Below are 16218 nucleotides of genomic sequence, written 5' to 3'. Positions count from 1 at the left end.
TCTATCAAAATTCAGACACCTATATCTTAGTTTTCCATTATACTTTATCATAAAGAACAGCATTATTGCTAGTTAAAATAACTGAACCTCTAAACTTAGATAATTCTATTCAGTTGTGTAAATAAAAACTTAAAATAATAAAGCAATTTACAACTATCTTTAAACAACATTAAGAGGAAATGGTATGTCCTAGAGAGGAAAAAGACAACTTTAAAGAATTGGGGGGGTGCCCGGGTTCGAGCCCCACGTCAGGCTCCCTGCTCAGTAGGAAGTCTGCTTCTCCATCTCCCTCTATCCCACCCCCCCTACTTATGCTTTCTCTCCTTCTCTCAAATAAATAAAATCTTAAAAAAAAATTGGAATTAAAGATTATCTCTGGTTTACTCAAAGCAGTGTTTTGCATTGTTTTTTTCTTATAAAATTTGAGGTCTATCTTTTTCTATATTCATCAGTTATAAACATTTTTCTGTATGTATCAATTAGGTACACTCGGACACGTGCACACTCAAACTGACAATGTGCCCAATTGGGTGGTCATATATGACACCCTCTGCAAAGTGAATATATTGGCATAGGGCTCCTGAAGCATTATATCAAAGCAGCCCTTGACATTTTTCCAAGTGGAAAGCACTTCTGAGGGCATGTCACAATTAATTAGACAGGATGGCATTCTATTTTAGTAAAGGTTTTGTGTACTTCACTACACAAAGAACTAACCAGCTGATAATAAAAATGCCCTTCAGAGAAGGGCTTAAGATTGGAGACTAGCTGTACAAGGGAGAAAAAAGTTTCTTATACCTTTATTCTTATAGCTGAAAGTACTTAATGGCAACATTTCTTAGATGAAAAGACAATGAACAGTTTTCAGGTATTCAGGCCAGAAGGAAGACAACAGAGTAAGTCTAATCATACATATAAAAAAAAACAACTTATCAAAAACAAACTGCAAGTATCTCCCCCTTGAGTACCAGCAAAAGTCAAACTTACCTGATCTACTATCCAGAGGTCCAAAATCCAAAGAGTATTTCACGACATGATAGTTATTCCATACGTAAAGAAGGTTGTCCCTGGGGTTGTAATCCACAGCTGCTATGTACTGGTATGAATTGGGAAAGGGTACATCCACCAAACTATCCTTACTTTGGTCGGTGTTGTAAATGTAGTCAATCTTATTCCCAGTGGCCTCATTGTCGTCATCCTCATATACAGATTTGACCACATACAGAATCCCGCAAATCATAAAGGCATTGGAAGCTGATCTTTTATCATATGCAGTATCCCATGTCCCTTCAATCCGTAGGGTGTAAGGGTTCAATTGACTAATGACAATTTTACCATTATTTTGTTCTGTTGCATAGATTACCCAGAGCCCATTTTCATCCACTGCCAGGTCTATGTCAGATTTGCCTCCCCATCGGTAAGGGGAGGTATCATGGTAATTGGCATTTGCTATGATCGCCTCTCCACTCTTTATCCTAGTCCGCAAATCAAATTTTACTATGTTCCTGGTGCGCTCTTTGTTGAAAAACAAAGCTCCATCATACACTACAAATCCTGTGCCATCCACCCTGTGGGGAAGCTTGTAGGTTGTAGTTGGCCTTCCAGCAATGAAGTCATCCTTGGATGAGTACTCAGTCAGGGTATCGGTTCTGTAGGGAGTCCAGGGCATATAGTAAATCTTGTCAGAAGCCTGTAGAGGGTCTTTGCACCATGCCCCAGACTGGTGGTCAGATTCAAACAAATGTTCACTCTGGTATACTCCTTTTAGTAGTCCAGGACAAAGAAAAACTGTTGGAAGGGAAAGAGTTAAAATAATAAATATATTAATTTAATATTTTGTCAGAGATTTTTATTTTTCACCAAATGGAATGTAACTCTAATAAGAGATACCCACCACCACTTAATTCTTTTCTTGCATTCTTCTGAGTACACAAAGTGTCTTACATATTAATTCTGACTTTTGCTCAAAATCATTTTGACTTCAGTTGCTGAAAAATGTGGCCTCTCAATGAGTACTTGTGTTTTCCTTTGATTTTTACCTTGTAAACATGTGATACAATATTTTTGGATATACATATACAAGTGTGATGTATGTCTATGTATTCTATAGACATAAAATAAATATGTATTCTATAGACATAAAATAAATATGTATTCTATAGACATAAAATAAATATGTATTCTATAGACATAAAATAAATACAAACGTTTATACATAGTATTTTATGTATCTTACTTGAAATTAAATATATATATATTGTTTTCCCTCTGATGACATTAGCCATTCGATAACTTATCATTAATAAATAAATAGAAAACCAACAGTAATTAAGGATAATAATAAAGGAAAAGAAGAGCCCTGTAATACAGGCCACTGAATCTTCTAGCAAAACAAAACAAAACAAAACAAAAACAAAAAACAAACAAAAAAACCCAAAACTCTTAAAGCTGCTATAGCACACACAGAGCATGCAACCCACACAATTAAAAATGAGTGATGGATGGATACTGGGAGGAAAAAGAGAAAGGAAGAAAAAGAAGGGAAAGAAGGAATAAGGAAAGAAGAAAAGGTGAAAGGTTACAGAGAAGAGAACCCAAGATCTAGATTTTAATCAGTTAAAAATGTCCTGTTAAATACAGTAGTATTGGAACTTAAAAACATGTACCTTTTACTGTTACATGAGAAGAACATTAAAAAAACAAGATTACTTGCTACAATATTTTGCTGCTCATACTTCAGATTGAAAATGGGCAGGAATTATCTGATTCACTTCATTTTTAGTATGATTCTGTAGCACACTGTGTGAATAGTGGTAAGAAACCTTGGCTGGCTTGTAATGCAGAGGCTATAAAGCAATGTTTCCCAAAGAGTGGTCCTTGAAGCACCTGTTTCAAGTGGTATAACTAGATGTTACACAGAAAGAAAACAGGGATCCTTAGTCATATGTTTAAGAAACATCATATTAAATAGAATTGTGGCAGAGATTCTAATAGCTTTGGTACATCAGTGAATCTCCAAGGCAGAAGTAAGGAAGATGAACAAATTTCACAAACTAATTTGATCACGGAACCCTTTCTACAGAGCCTATTTAAAGTGTAGTGTTCTGCTGAACCTGCTGTGGGAAACACTGCTCTAGTATTTTTGCAAAGCAAATGCACTGAAAAATAATCATGCAGTCCACTGTGATGTTTGAAATGATTAGAAGGGTACTGGGTGGAGAAATTTAGAAATCATAAGGAATTTGGATGTTGAACCATATTTTAATGATTAAAGTATTGTTCTCTTGATATTAGTCATTAGTTCTTTAATGGCAACTATAAGCCTAGATCTAATGGAAAAGGATCTAAGATAATACTCAGCGAGGATGTGCAAGTTATTAAAAAGGAAAGTGCATTACTAAAGTGTCCAAAGTTTTACTTTTGTAGAAATGAAAAGTTCAAGGGCAAAGCTGACCACCAAAATCTTCCATAGCAAAGAAAGAGGGCCTTCATCAATTTATAGTCAATAATAAAATTGATGATTAGGAGAATTTCTAATATGATGACTATAATTATAAAAAATGGATAGGCATTGTTGTCAAAATTGTATATAAACTTTAGGTTGGTTAATAATGAGCCCATGGTTACCAAAGTAATTTTTAGAAGCTATTTCAGAAAACCATCTCCCCTTTTCCACCAATAGTTAAAAATTAAAGGAATGGGGAGACCACAACAGAGCTATGGAAAATTATCTAGTGTAGAAATAAAAACAAATCTAAAGCAATCACTATCCATCACCATCTACTGGATTTTCTGACTATTTATTTAAAAGTAAAGAGGAAGAAAATGCACGGTTGAAAATTTTACATGATTAAACTGTTTTAGGATAAAAGGATCAAACCAGCACTGGTCATCACAACAGGTTAAAGTGAAGTTGAGCAGCAGAAGTAGTAAATAAATTTTCATAAAATAGATAAGAATTAATACAAAATTATTTTAAATGTTAAACTGTTAAATAACTTAGCCTATAAATAGTATATAATTTATGAAAGGTATTTAATTACCTTTTTGTTCCACTTCTATTGGAGAGAGAGAAGTACAGAGAGAAAGGAGAAAAGAGAATAGATTAATGGTACGGTATTGGCCAAGCACTTTTTATTCACCTCTTCCAAACTGAAAGTAAATAATTTATTTCACTCATACTTGCTTTTTGAACATAGTTTTTTTTTAATAAAAAAACATTCCCCTCGTAAAATTACTTTTTAAAAAAGCAATCATATTATAAACTTAAAAAACACAGTACAGACTTAGAAAACATAAGGCAAAAGTTATTCAAGCTAAGATTGAAAAAAACACACAATTTCAAACTATAGACATAGGAAATACAATATTCATAATAAGAACACCAATATTTCCCTTTGGAAGTTAGGAAGGTAATTATACACATGATGCTTTCAAATAGCTTGACTAAGTCTCATTTATAAAATACTATAGTTTATACCACTATTTAACATAGTAGTCTTGCTTTTTACCCATCTCAAGGATTCAGAAGAAACTACTCTGCAATCATTTCCTAAGGCCTAAGATTTTCCATGTCAGTCTTATGAGAAATAAACCTCATGAGGCTACACATTTACGGGGAATGCTCTCATACTAAATAAGTGGATTCAGAATCTTTACTTAAGAAACTTCTCTCCCTCCCACTTATCAATATTTGATATTGTGGAAAAAAATCAGAAAAATCTGTTATCAGAAGGTTGACATAAATAATGAGCCACCTGTTCTGGCCTTTTCTGAAATTCTTAACCGAGTCAACATACCTTTTTAAGAACAAATTGAAATCCTCAGCCATGTTATGGCTATGTATCTCTCAAATTAGATTCCATTTTTATTTTTAAGGTACTGACCAATACAAGTCATGAAAAATTGGGGAAATTGTAACATATTCATGTAACTCACCAAGCAGCGTCTTGTTTATCTTATAAGCATTTGTCTCATGAGAGACAATATGCCTAAATCAGAAAAAAGAACAGGGACCAACAAAAAACAAGGGGAAGAGCTGGGGAAAAATGGGTTCATAACGCAAACTTAAAAATCACAGATTACAGTTGATATAAATCTAAAAAAATTCAATGGAATGGATGAACTATTATTGTACAATAAATAAAAACTCTAGGGAAGTTTCAAAACAAGGGAGAAATACTGTTTTGGGTAATTACAATTACATTTGGGTGAGATTTTTGTGCTTTGACCTAAGCTCTTTTGTTTTCTATTGTCAAAATCACACTCATTACTCTCAATTGACTTTTTTGAAAGCTCAGTATCACATGTGTTAGAAGACAAAGCTAGGTGGCGCCTGGGTGGCTCAGTCCTTAAGCGTCTGCCTTTGGCTCAGGTCGTGGTCCCAGGGTCCTGGGATCGAGCCCCACATCGGGCTCCCTGCTCTGCAGGAAGCCTGCTTCTCCCTCCCCCACTCCCCCTGCTTGTGTTCCCTCTCTCACTGTGCCTCTCTCTCTGTCAAATAAATAAAATCTTAAAAAAAAAAAAAGAAGACAAAACTAGCCTATATCAAAAGTTATGCTTGGGGCACCTGGGTGGCTCAGTCAGTTGAGCCTCCGACTCTTGATTTTGGCTTGGGTCATGGTCTTGGGCTCTGCACTCAGTGGGGAGTCTGCTTGAGATTCTCTCTTCTCCCTCTCCCCACCCCCCCACTCGCTCTCACTCACTCTCTCTAAAATAAATAAATTGGAAAAAAAAGGTTATGCTTAAAAAGTTGCAAATGGGTTTTTTTTGAAGATTCCTTATCTCATTAATATACAAATCTTATTTTAATAGTATTTCTAGGGCTCTTTTAACAACTCTATTTATACTGTTATAATTTATCATCATTCTCACTCTTTATCGAGTGACTGCAGTGTTCACCAGATTATATGCCTCATTACAGGTCATTTAAATGCTTTACTTAGGAGATGCACTTCATTTTGTGACTAGAATACTCACAAATCTGAGTTCAGACTGACAACTAAAAGAAGCATAAGAAAGCACCTTAAGAAATTATTTAATCAATAGTCTCGAAAGTTTGGACTCAAGGCACATTACAATGAAAGTGGAGTTTGGAAGTGGGAAGTCATACCAAAGTTGACATTTTTCAGCAACTAGACTGCAAAAATATAGATAGAACAAATTTTGTTCCTTGAAATACTTCTAAATAGTCTTTTTTTTTTTTTTTTAAGATTTTTTTATTAACTTCTTTGGCAGAGAGAGAGAGTGCACAAGCAGGGGGAGCGGCAGGCAGAAGGAGAGGGAGAAGCAGACTACCTGCTGAGCAGGGAGCCCGATGTGGGGCTCGATCCCAGGACCCCGGGATCATGACCTGAGCTGAAGGCAGATGCTTAACCGACTGAGTCACCCAGGTGTCCCTTATATTCTGAAGCATAGAATGTATACACACACAACTTTAGTTTTATTTCACATAAAACTCTTTGTCTTATTCTAAAACACAGTTATCCTAACTTCTTGGTGACTAGTATTTCTTCAACAAATACTTAATGAGGGAGACTGGATATGTGATACAAAGTATTGGCAAGGTATTTGTTATTCTGTAAATACTATTTTACAATTTAATGGATATTGTTATTTTTTAGGAACTTTAACTTCTATTTTCTCAATTGCCATTAGGTAAAATTTTACTTTTAATTCTCTGGTCTTGGTCTAATTTGAGATAAACTGGCATAGCTGTAGCATAAGTAAAGCTTGCTTCTGTTACTTGCTGGTTATTCAAAATTAAGATTTATTAGGCAGTTTCACTTTAGAGAAAATTATTATGTTCTTGCCTATGTCATGACTGGCTGTAGCTCATTTATCATTTATTTGCTATTTTCAAGACTCAAGTAAAACAATCCTATAATTTAAGTTGAAACAAGCACACACAAATCATATTCCCGTAACAAAAACTGGCAAGGCAAACATAATTTGTCATTGAAAAGCTTAGTAACATTTAGGATTAGCCAGTCACTGTCATCATCTAATTCTGATTCTAGAAGCTTCTTTCCCCTGGGGAAAAAAAATACTCATACAAACAAATTGAAGGATACAAGTTAACACCCTTGCCACTATATCCTTCATAACCTCACAGTGCTTGGCACATAATAAGTACCCAGTGAACAGCTACTGAATTAATACATAATCCAAATAGAGGTGATTAATTCTGCTTCTTAATACTTTAAGCATGTAGCAAAAAGAGAAAGTAGTGAAGAGAATCTGGATTTGCTATACACAATCATACATGCAGGGTATTCTCTGTATAATGTCTTTGTATATTTTAATGGATGTGGAGGAAAGTACAATTTAGGAGCAATATGTATTTCCAACTCATTAAATGTAAAACTGGAGGGGAAAAAAAAAGGAAAATAAGAAAAACTATATGGATAGTCTTGAGGATTATACTGGCAAGAAAAAAGTGCTGCTATAAAACAGGCTGCGATGATCTAAAAACACAGACCAAAAATACTCCCTTTTCTCCTCTCTGTAATGAGATCATAAATAAGTGAATTGTACGATGACATCTGGGCTCTGCCTTCTTCAGTACCTCCTGTCTCTTGGTCTGGTCCAATATCCTGAATTCTGCCATTATAGCTGTCATTGCTCATTTCCAGTCCCCTCTGGAACTAGTTACTCTCTTTTTCTCTTTTCACTTTTAATCCCCAAACTATCTTTATTGTCCATTCAGCTTCTGCAAATATGCTTATATATTTCCTTAAAGTGATTTCATTGTTGTCCTTTGTCAAACTTAATGTCATAAGCTATATCCTGTGGTTAGAGTAAATGACAAATTCAAACTAAGGGTAATTTTATTCTGTATAAAAGGCAGAAATGGAAAAAAAAAAAAAAGGCTAGTAAATTTTCCCTTCATTTCCCAACAGTTCATAAAAGAGATATAATATATAGCCAATAACCATATTATTGTTTAGAAAAAGAAGATGTTATTAGTTCTGCCCATATCTGTACCATATGCAGTACTTCTGAATTGCATTTTTTAATTAGAAAAGGTATGGATGAGAGAGCATATGCATGCATTGCCAGGCTTTTCCAAATTGCATTGCAAATTACAGAGAAATAAAATTGTTGTGTGCTAAAAATTGTGAGAACTAAATTGTCATAACTAAGAACTATGAAATTGTGTCTAATTCTAATGTCGCTTAAACTTTCTTTTCTTTTAAACTGTTAAGTCATACCACACATTTTCTATGTTATATCATCCGATGATGCCTCTATATTTCTGTAATATAAATAAAAAACACTTATGGGGAACATAAGATAGTTATAGAACATTAAATAATTTATAAATGCCTATTTTTATCATTGAAACTTAGTAGGATTTTATTTTATTTATTTTTAAGTGACATGATTTCACCACTTTATTTTTATTTATTTATTTTTTAAAGATTTTATTTATTTATTTGACAGAGACAGAGATAGAGAGAGCAGGAGCACAAGCAGCGGGAGTGGGAGAGGAAGAAGCAGGCTTCCCGCCGAGCAGGGAGCCCGATGTGGGGCTTGATCCCAGGACCCTGGGACCACGACCTGAGCCGAAGGCAGACGCTTAACCGACTGAGCCACCCAGGCATCCGAAACTTGGTAGGATTTTAAACAGTATTATTTTCTTGGTTACATTTGGCCTGGACTCTTCAAATACATTTGGGCCACACTTATCGCCAGCCAGCTGGTCAGTGAAGGAGATAGCAATAAGACAAACTAAGTGAGTAACAAAAAATCAGTCTTGGATGAAAATTTGCTGGTGTATCATCCATAAACAAAGCCATCTATAAGTGGATAATCAAAAGTTTACAATAATACTTCCACTTGAATAGCACTTTATAACTTAACAAAATATTTTCACATGAATCACTTGATTTAATTCTTCAAACAACACTGTGTTGTGATATTTATTATTCCCATATCAGAGACGAGTCAACCAAAACTCAAAAGGTTAAAGGATGTGACCAGAACAACACTGGTAGATGGCAGAGTCTGTCATTTATCTAATATACACTGGCTCTTACAACATGCAAACTCAGTGAAATTGTTGTATTCTCGCTCTCCATTTCCCTTCTGTCAATAATCCAGGTAGGAGTGCATATTAGAGGGATAGAGAACACAAATGGAATCTTCCTGAGGGTAGGCATTTTAGGAAGGAACGTTCACTAAGCATGTACCGTGTGCTACAGAGTGCCCTGAAGTTTTGCATGCAATACTAACTTAATCATCTCACAGCAACCTTATGAAGTAGATATTCTCCTTGTCTTAACTTTTCAAGTGAGGAAACAGGTACAAAGAAGCATTACTCTTTTGGTTAGTGAGTGGTAGAGTTGGAATTCAAATACAAGTTTTGATCTTATTCATTATGGCATCTCCAGTGCTCAGCACATAGAAAAAGCTCAATTAATATTTTTTATGCCTCCATGCAATGATGAATTGCACCATAGTATTTTCAGAGAATGAGGATGCCATATTCTTCAGTGCTATTAACCCTGAGACTAGTGATGCAGAGTATCTCTCCAGAGAAGATAAAATAATAAAAAACAATGGTTCCTCATTTCTTGGCCAAGGAAACAAGATATTTCTTATCACCAGAAACAAACCTGTGCTGCATACCTCATGTCCTGTTAATTCTCATTATTCTGAAACAGAGAACATTCTCTTTTTCTACCTCACATACACCAAAAAAATAGAGAAGTACTTCAGTAAACAGAAATAAAAAGATCTGTGAAGTTCATTAATTTTTTTGTTATACTGCATATCAAAAATTCTGACAGACATCTGTCTCTTTCAGTAAATAAGGTGCTAATCCTTTATTTAATGAAAGACAGGGGTAATCTCTGCAGCTCAGCTTCTAAATTATGTTTTTCAAATAATACCCATGCATCAGTGAGTAAAAGTGCTGCTCAAGCACCTTGTACTACAATGGCTTTATATAATGTGTTTCCAAAATTATTACCTTCTAATTAATTTCATCCTGGTGTGTGTAGACTGAAAATGTCAATAATTCATAAGATGCTTTCACTAGCCACATTCTAATTTAAACATTTAATTACAATATCTATAGGATGATGCAGAAACTGAGGCTACCTTTTATTTTGTAGTAAATTTCCATCCTGATAGATCTGTAAAATCTTTTGGTTAATTTAACCTTTTAAAAGAAAATGGTGCTATTAGTAGGCTCTTTGGGGAATATATTGGTAATAGCTTTTATAAAAATAATTTTTCAAAGGTATTATTGGTAGCAAAGTCAACATTACATTTGGTTCATCATCAACGATACACCCTTGTCATAATGATTTATGTAACAACCACATGGCATTTAAAGTTGCTGAACAGGGGCGCCTGGGTGGCTCAGTCGGTTAAGCAGCTGCCTTCCGCTCAGGTCAAGATCCCAGCCCCATGTCAGCTCTCTGCTCAGTGGGGAGACTGCTTCTCCCTCTCCCTCTGCCTGCCACTCCCCCTGCTTGTGTGCGTTCGCTCTCTCTGACAAATAAATAGAAACTTAAAAAAAAAAATAAAGTTGCTGAACAAAAGAACAAAAACAAAGGGAGAGTCCCTTCAGAGTGCATAAGACCACGCTATTATATACATAAAAATAGATGTATATTTATATTAGGCCCATGGAATGTATTTGTTATTTGCAAGGCCCTTAGAGCTGTGAATACAGAGAGAAGTAATAATAATCATGATACCTAACAATTTCTGAACGTGTATTATGTGAATTGTTATATGGATAATTTTATTTAATCCTCAAAGAGACTACGAATTTGGTGGTACTATCATGAACATGGTACAGAGGAGGAACTGATCTCTGCCTTAGGGAAACGTACAGTCTAATAATTCGCGATTTTTCAGTATAATTATTTACCAACAACAAGCTATTTTAAATGCTTTCAGAGGAAAGCATTTAAAGAGATTAAAAACAGACAAGAATAGAAGTGAATAGCAGAGAGAGGGAATCATTAAGAGAAGCCAAAGTTAAAAACACCAGACAGAGCAGTTTGACTAAAATCAAATTTCTTATGGAAAATGTCACCCATTTCTTCCTGAGAAATTTATTTGACTGATTCCTATTACTAGGTTCTATATATCCACTGCTTATGCAATAAATAAGATATTCAAAATTAATCTAATCTAACCCTAGATTTAGTAAATATGTTATAATTACTGTGGTTTGGGTGCTGAATTTTATTTTAGATGTCATTTAGTCTCAGCCAATATTTTACAAATAAAAAAAATGAAGCCAGAGAATTAGGTATTAGCCCCAAATCACAATTTACTTTTTAACTCTTATTAGTACTAAAAACAAATTATGGAATAATGTAATATTTTTTGATTCATTTAACAATTTTATGTATTGTGAGGGCAGGAATGACTGTTCTAATTTTCCGATGAGAAACATCAAAAGCTACAAGAAATCAAGTTGCTTTGCTTTTGACCCAATACTGCTCCTTCAGTCTCACAGGAGGTCTTAAGATCTTATGAATTAATCATAGAATTGGAAGTTTTTATCATCACCTCCTGTGAGAGAGAGATGACAAAACCCACAGAGTCATTCAGTAAGGGGAAAAAATACCCAATGCACACAAAAAAACATCCTGAGGAGTAGTTTAGGAATCTGAGGAGCTACTACATTCTTTGGTACTTTGTAGAAGTACTCCAGATACCCCAACCAATTTGGGACTGGATTCACTAGCCAAAAAGCAGAAAAGATTTTGTATTACATAATATCGTGGTTAATAAAAACAAGATAAATAATATAGATAGGATTCCTAGAACTGTAAATAAAAACAAAAAAAGTTAACCTCAGAATTCATTAGCAAGAACATACACACCACATACATCCTATACATGTTAACTGAATCTCTTGAAAAGTAGATTTAAGATTCTTACTCACTTGTTTTTGTTTTTTTTTTGGTGTTTGATAAAATTGAGATGCTAATATCAATTCATCTGAATTAATTCCAAGTCTTCAGATTCATTACTATAAATTTCCAAAAGTGTGTTTCTTACAGTATTTTTCCAATTTTATGTCTTATTAATCCTATAGGCTAATCATACTCTTTACAGTGGTTTATTTATTTTCACTTTATATACTCCACACTTATATTTATTTTTCAACTTTTCTCACTCTATTGCCCCTGTTCAGAATGCCTCGTATCTCCTATTTCTAATTAAGCCAGACTCTATCTCTCGGTTCTAAGTTCTTCCTTCATAAATACTGCTTTGCTTACCAGTCCCACATTGAATAAACATACAATTTCAACTTAGTTTGTGGGGGAGGGAGGTTTTCAGTAATGTTCTAGTCTGGGGATTGGCAAACTTTTTCTACAAAGGGCCAGACAGTAAGTAAATAAGTTAGGCTTTGTGAGCCACATACAGGCTACTTTGCATGGCTCTTGTCATCACAGTCTTCTTCTTCTTCTTTTTTAAACATCTCTTAAAAAATGTACAAGATACTCTCAGCTCATGGGCTAGTAGAAGAACAACCCACTGGATGTTTATCTCATGGTCATTGTTTGCCAATTATCTATTCTAGTTCATTCCACTTATACTGTCTCACTTACTATTCTCTTTGGCACTTGATATTTTTACCTTCTCTCTCTCTTTCTTCTGGAAATATATGGAGGTTTTTGAAGGCAGAGAACCCTATATCATTCATCCAGGCATTACTGGATTCTATCTCATTGTCTTGTTTTAACTGTTGGTCAATAAATGTTGGCACTGACATGCTTTTAAAATCACAGTCAAATGGCTCCAAATATAAACTTGGTATGGTTTGTTCAATGATAAGAACAAAGGAGAAGAGGACAAATCTTACAGATGGCAAAGCATGTCTTTCATTTCTGCTAAGTAGGCACACAAAATCCTCTTTAGGTAGTACATCTTATCTCTCTCTATAGTGGAGTCCATTATCTTTCTCACCATCTACTTATAGAACTGCACATTGCAAAATATTTATTCTACAATCAATTGCTAACAAAGATTTTGTACTCTCTGTGAAATTTCTCCTTAATAACATTGAAACAGGCTGTTTTTAGTCCAGTTTACTTAGCATTTATAGTATGTCAGTCTATTTGCCAAATACTTAACCTACTTCATCTTATTTAATCCTCAGAACAACCCTGTTGAGATTACTGTCACCATTATACAGATGGACAGACTGAGTATAGAGGTCATTAGCACTTAGTAGAGCTGGTATTTGAACTTCTGAGCCTACAGTCTTAGCCTCTATGCTTTGCTCTCTGGCAAAGAAGAAAAGTGATGATGACAAAAATAATGAGGATAATTAATATTAATTGAGTACTTACTAATTACCAGTTTATGGTTTTAAATAATTTACATGTATTATCCACTTAACAATTATATTACCACTATAAAGTAGATAGCATTATTAGCTCAATATTAGAAAGAAAGAAACTATGATACAGATAAGTTAAGTAAGTAGTAAGTGACAGACGAGGATCCAATGTCAGGCCTCTGACATCAGAACCCAAGTGCTACCCCCATGTTTATAGCAGCAATGTCCACAATAGCCAAACTATGGCAAGAGCCCAGATGTCCGTCGACAGATGAATGGATAAAGAAGATGTAATATATATACACAATGGAATACTACTCAGCCATCAAATAAAATAAAATCTTGCCATTTGCAATGTCGTGGATGGAACTAGAGGGTATTATGCTAAGCAAAATAAGTCAATCAGAGAAAGACAATTATCATATGGTCTCATATGTAGAATTTAAGAAACAAAATAGAAGATCATAGGGGAAGAGAGGAAAAAATAAAACAAGATGAAATCAGAGAGGGAGACAAACCATAAGAGACTCTTAATCATAGGAAATAAACTGAGGGCTGCCGAAAGGGAGGTCGGTGGGTCGATGGGGTAATTGCGTGATGGACATTAAGGAGGGCATGTGAGGTAATAAGCACTGGGTATTATATAAGACTGATGAATCACCGACCTCTACCTCTGAAACCAGTAATACATTATATGTTAATTAATTTAATTTAAAGAAAAAATAAACAACAACAACAAAAGAACCCAAGTGCTAAAACACTATCTTTCAAGTGCAAGCTACTTGCACTATTTATTATCACTGAATACTTATCATTGAGGGAGGGGATAGAGTTCTCAGCTACCTCTATCACTTTCTAAATGCCAGGCCTGCTTTATCCACTAAGTTATATTTAACGGGTATAGAAAATGATCTGATGGCCTGCTGTTAGTGACAATATCTGATTTTGATTTCAACAAAAAAACAAAAAGTCCTTTAAAGTTAGTATTAATACCAATAATATATTGAAAAAACTTACTACGCTGATTTTTTGCTAAAGAACATCTTCTCAGAACCATCTATTTAAGATCTGTTTTCCAACAAGAGGCTTTCTTGGGACACCTTTCAGGGGAGTGTCAGATTCCAGACTCACTAGGCACAAGTTGGTCACCTGGAAAGCAAGGAGCCAGCATTTGACTGAAATCTATAATGTCTGCAGAGGGGAAAGAAATGCCCAGGGTAGAAGAATTAAATATGCCAAAAAAAAAAAAAAAAGAAAAAGAAGAAGAAGAAGAAGAAGAAGAAGAAGATGATATACATAAACCATTTGCTACTATTTTTTCCTAATGAAGGAAGAAAACATATTGTATGAATCATGGAGCTTAGAGCAATCTGCCGACGTAGCAGTTTTCTCCCGAGAGTTTCCTGTTCCTTCTTTAATTCTTCAGGGTCCATTGCAGTGGGTCCGTGACAATTCTGTGCCAAGATTCCCCTGGCCCAGCCAAACCTAGTTTCTACTTATTTTCTGCTCACAGTTGGAAGCATTTATAATGGGGTCTAGCTCTGCCACGTTATAATACTTGACACAAGAATTGCATGCTGCTAAGAAAGGGAGCATATTCTTCACTATCTTTTTCCTGATGGATTTTTGTTCTTCCTTGGAGAGATGGTGACAGAAGGAATAAATACTCAAGTGACCGTTGTGCATTAGCTGGATCAAAGTTGAGAAAAGAAATGAGCAGATAGCTCTTCAAATGTATGTAATGTGGTACAACACCCATACTCCACCCAAAGCTGCGACATTAAATCTAAAATTAAATTAAAACAAATAAACAACGAAGTATGCTTTCCCTTCCGTTCTTTATAATACTCAACCAACATCTGCTCAGTAATTCACTGAATGCACTTTTTGTTTATTAGTGAAATGTGTCAAATTAGAGGAAAAGCAAGTTTTAGAGAATGAAACAAGTGATCACATTATTCTTTTCTCGATTGGACTAGGGGCAACATACTTTACTGTCTATTTAAATTAACTAGCTCCCAACTGTTTGTTTTCCCTTGAAAGCTATCTGTACAGGATCATAAAAATTAATTTGCTGGTTAGAGCACTGAGGAAGGAAATATCATGGTATAATATTATCAGGTGTATTTTTTTTGTTTTTTTACTTTTTAATGAAATAAACTTCCTTGTAGACAAAACAAAAAAAGTTGATATCTACTAAAAAGTTGGTATTTATTAAACTTTTAATTTGTTATGTATAAGTGTAACACTAAGTATTATATAAGTATTATTATTACATCTACCACATTAGGTGATTATTTAAAAAAACACATTAAACACCAAATAAATTTCAAATAGAAACTATACCTCCTCAGAAACCCTCACACTGTGACATATATATTCAAGGACTCTATTTTATTCACTGCTGTGTCCCACCATCTAGAATAGTACCTGGAAGAGAGAAGCTACTCACTAAATAGTTTAACTTTATTAAATCAGTACAAGGGTCCTCTCACCTTTGATGCTCTTGAATAACTGGTATAACTTTACTCATATTACCAAAGGCAAAATAAAAGGAAACACAATTAAAAATAAAATGTGGATATGGATTGCATAATTGCTCTGCTGGAGTAAATATTTTCTAAATATGAGGTTTAATTAATAAATCCACTTGAGTTTTGGCTTAATATCTAATTACTAAAACAAAACAAAACTACTACACTCTGTTCCATCACGCTACATTTTACAATAATGAACACTGAAAACAAAATAGCTTGTAGTCTGGGGCATTTTCAAATATGACTGAATAAATGCATAATTTGAAACAACAAGCACTTATAGCAACAACAGCTAACAGTTGTTCAATGTTTACTGTGTGGAAACACTATTAACTCATTGAACTATCAAAATAGCTCTTT

General features: G+C 34.5%; 1 protein-coding gene across 25 annotated transcripts in view; it reads right to left on the bottom strand.

Annotated features, from left to right (window-relative positions):
* Positions 1-16218, bottom strand: part of ADGRL3 (adhesion G protein-coupled receptor L3) — an 829369-nt gene that overhangs the window by 301675 nt on the left and 511476 nt on the right. For all 25 annotated transcript variants that reach the window (XM_078068714.1, XM_078068715.1, XM_078068719.1 and 22 more), the window contains one exon: positions 988-1788. In XM_078068714.1, the coding sequence (XP_077924840.1) occupies positions 988-1788 (801 nt within the window). The remainder of the gene's footprint in view (positions 1-987; positions 1789-16218) is intronic.

This window comes from Halichoerus grypus, chromosome 3, assembly GCF_964656455.1.
Source record: "Halichoerus grypus chromosome 3, mHalGry1.hap1.1, whole genome shotgun sequence".
Lineage (NCBI taxonomy): Eukaryota > Metazoa > Chordata > Mammalia > Carnivora > Phocidae > Halichoerus > Halichoerus grypus.
The sequence above is the reverse complement of the archived record's forward strand: the minus strand, read 5'-3'. Positions and strand labels throughout refer to the sequence as shown.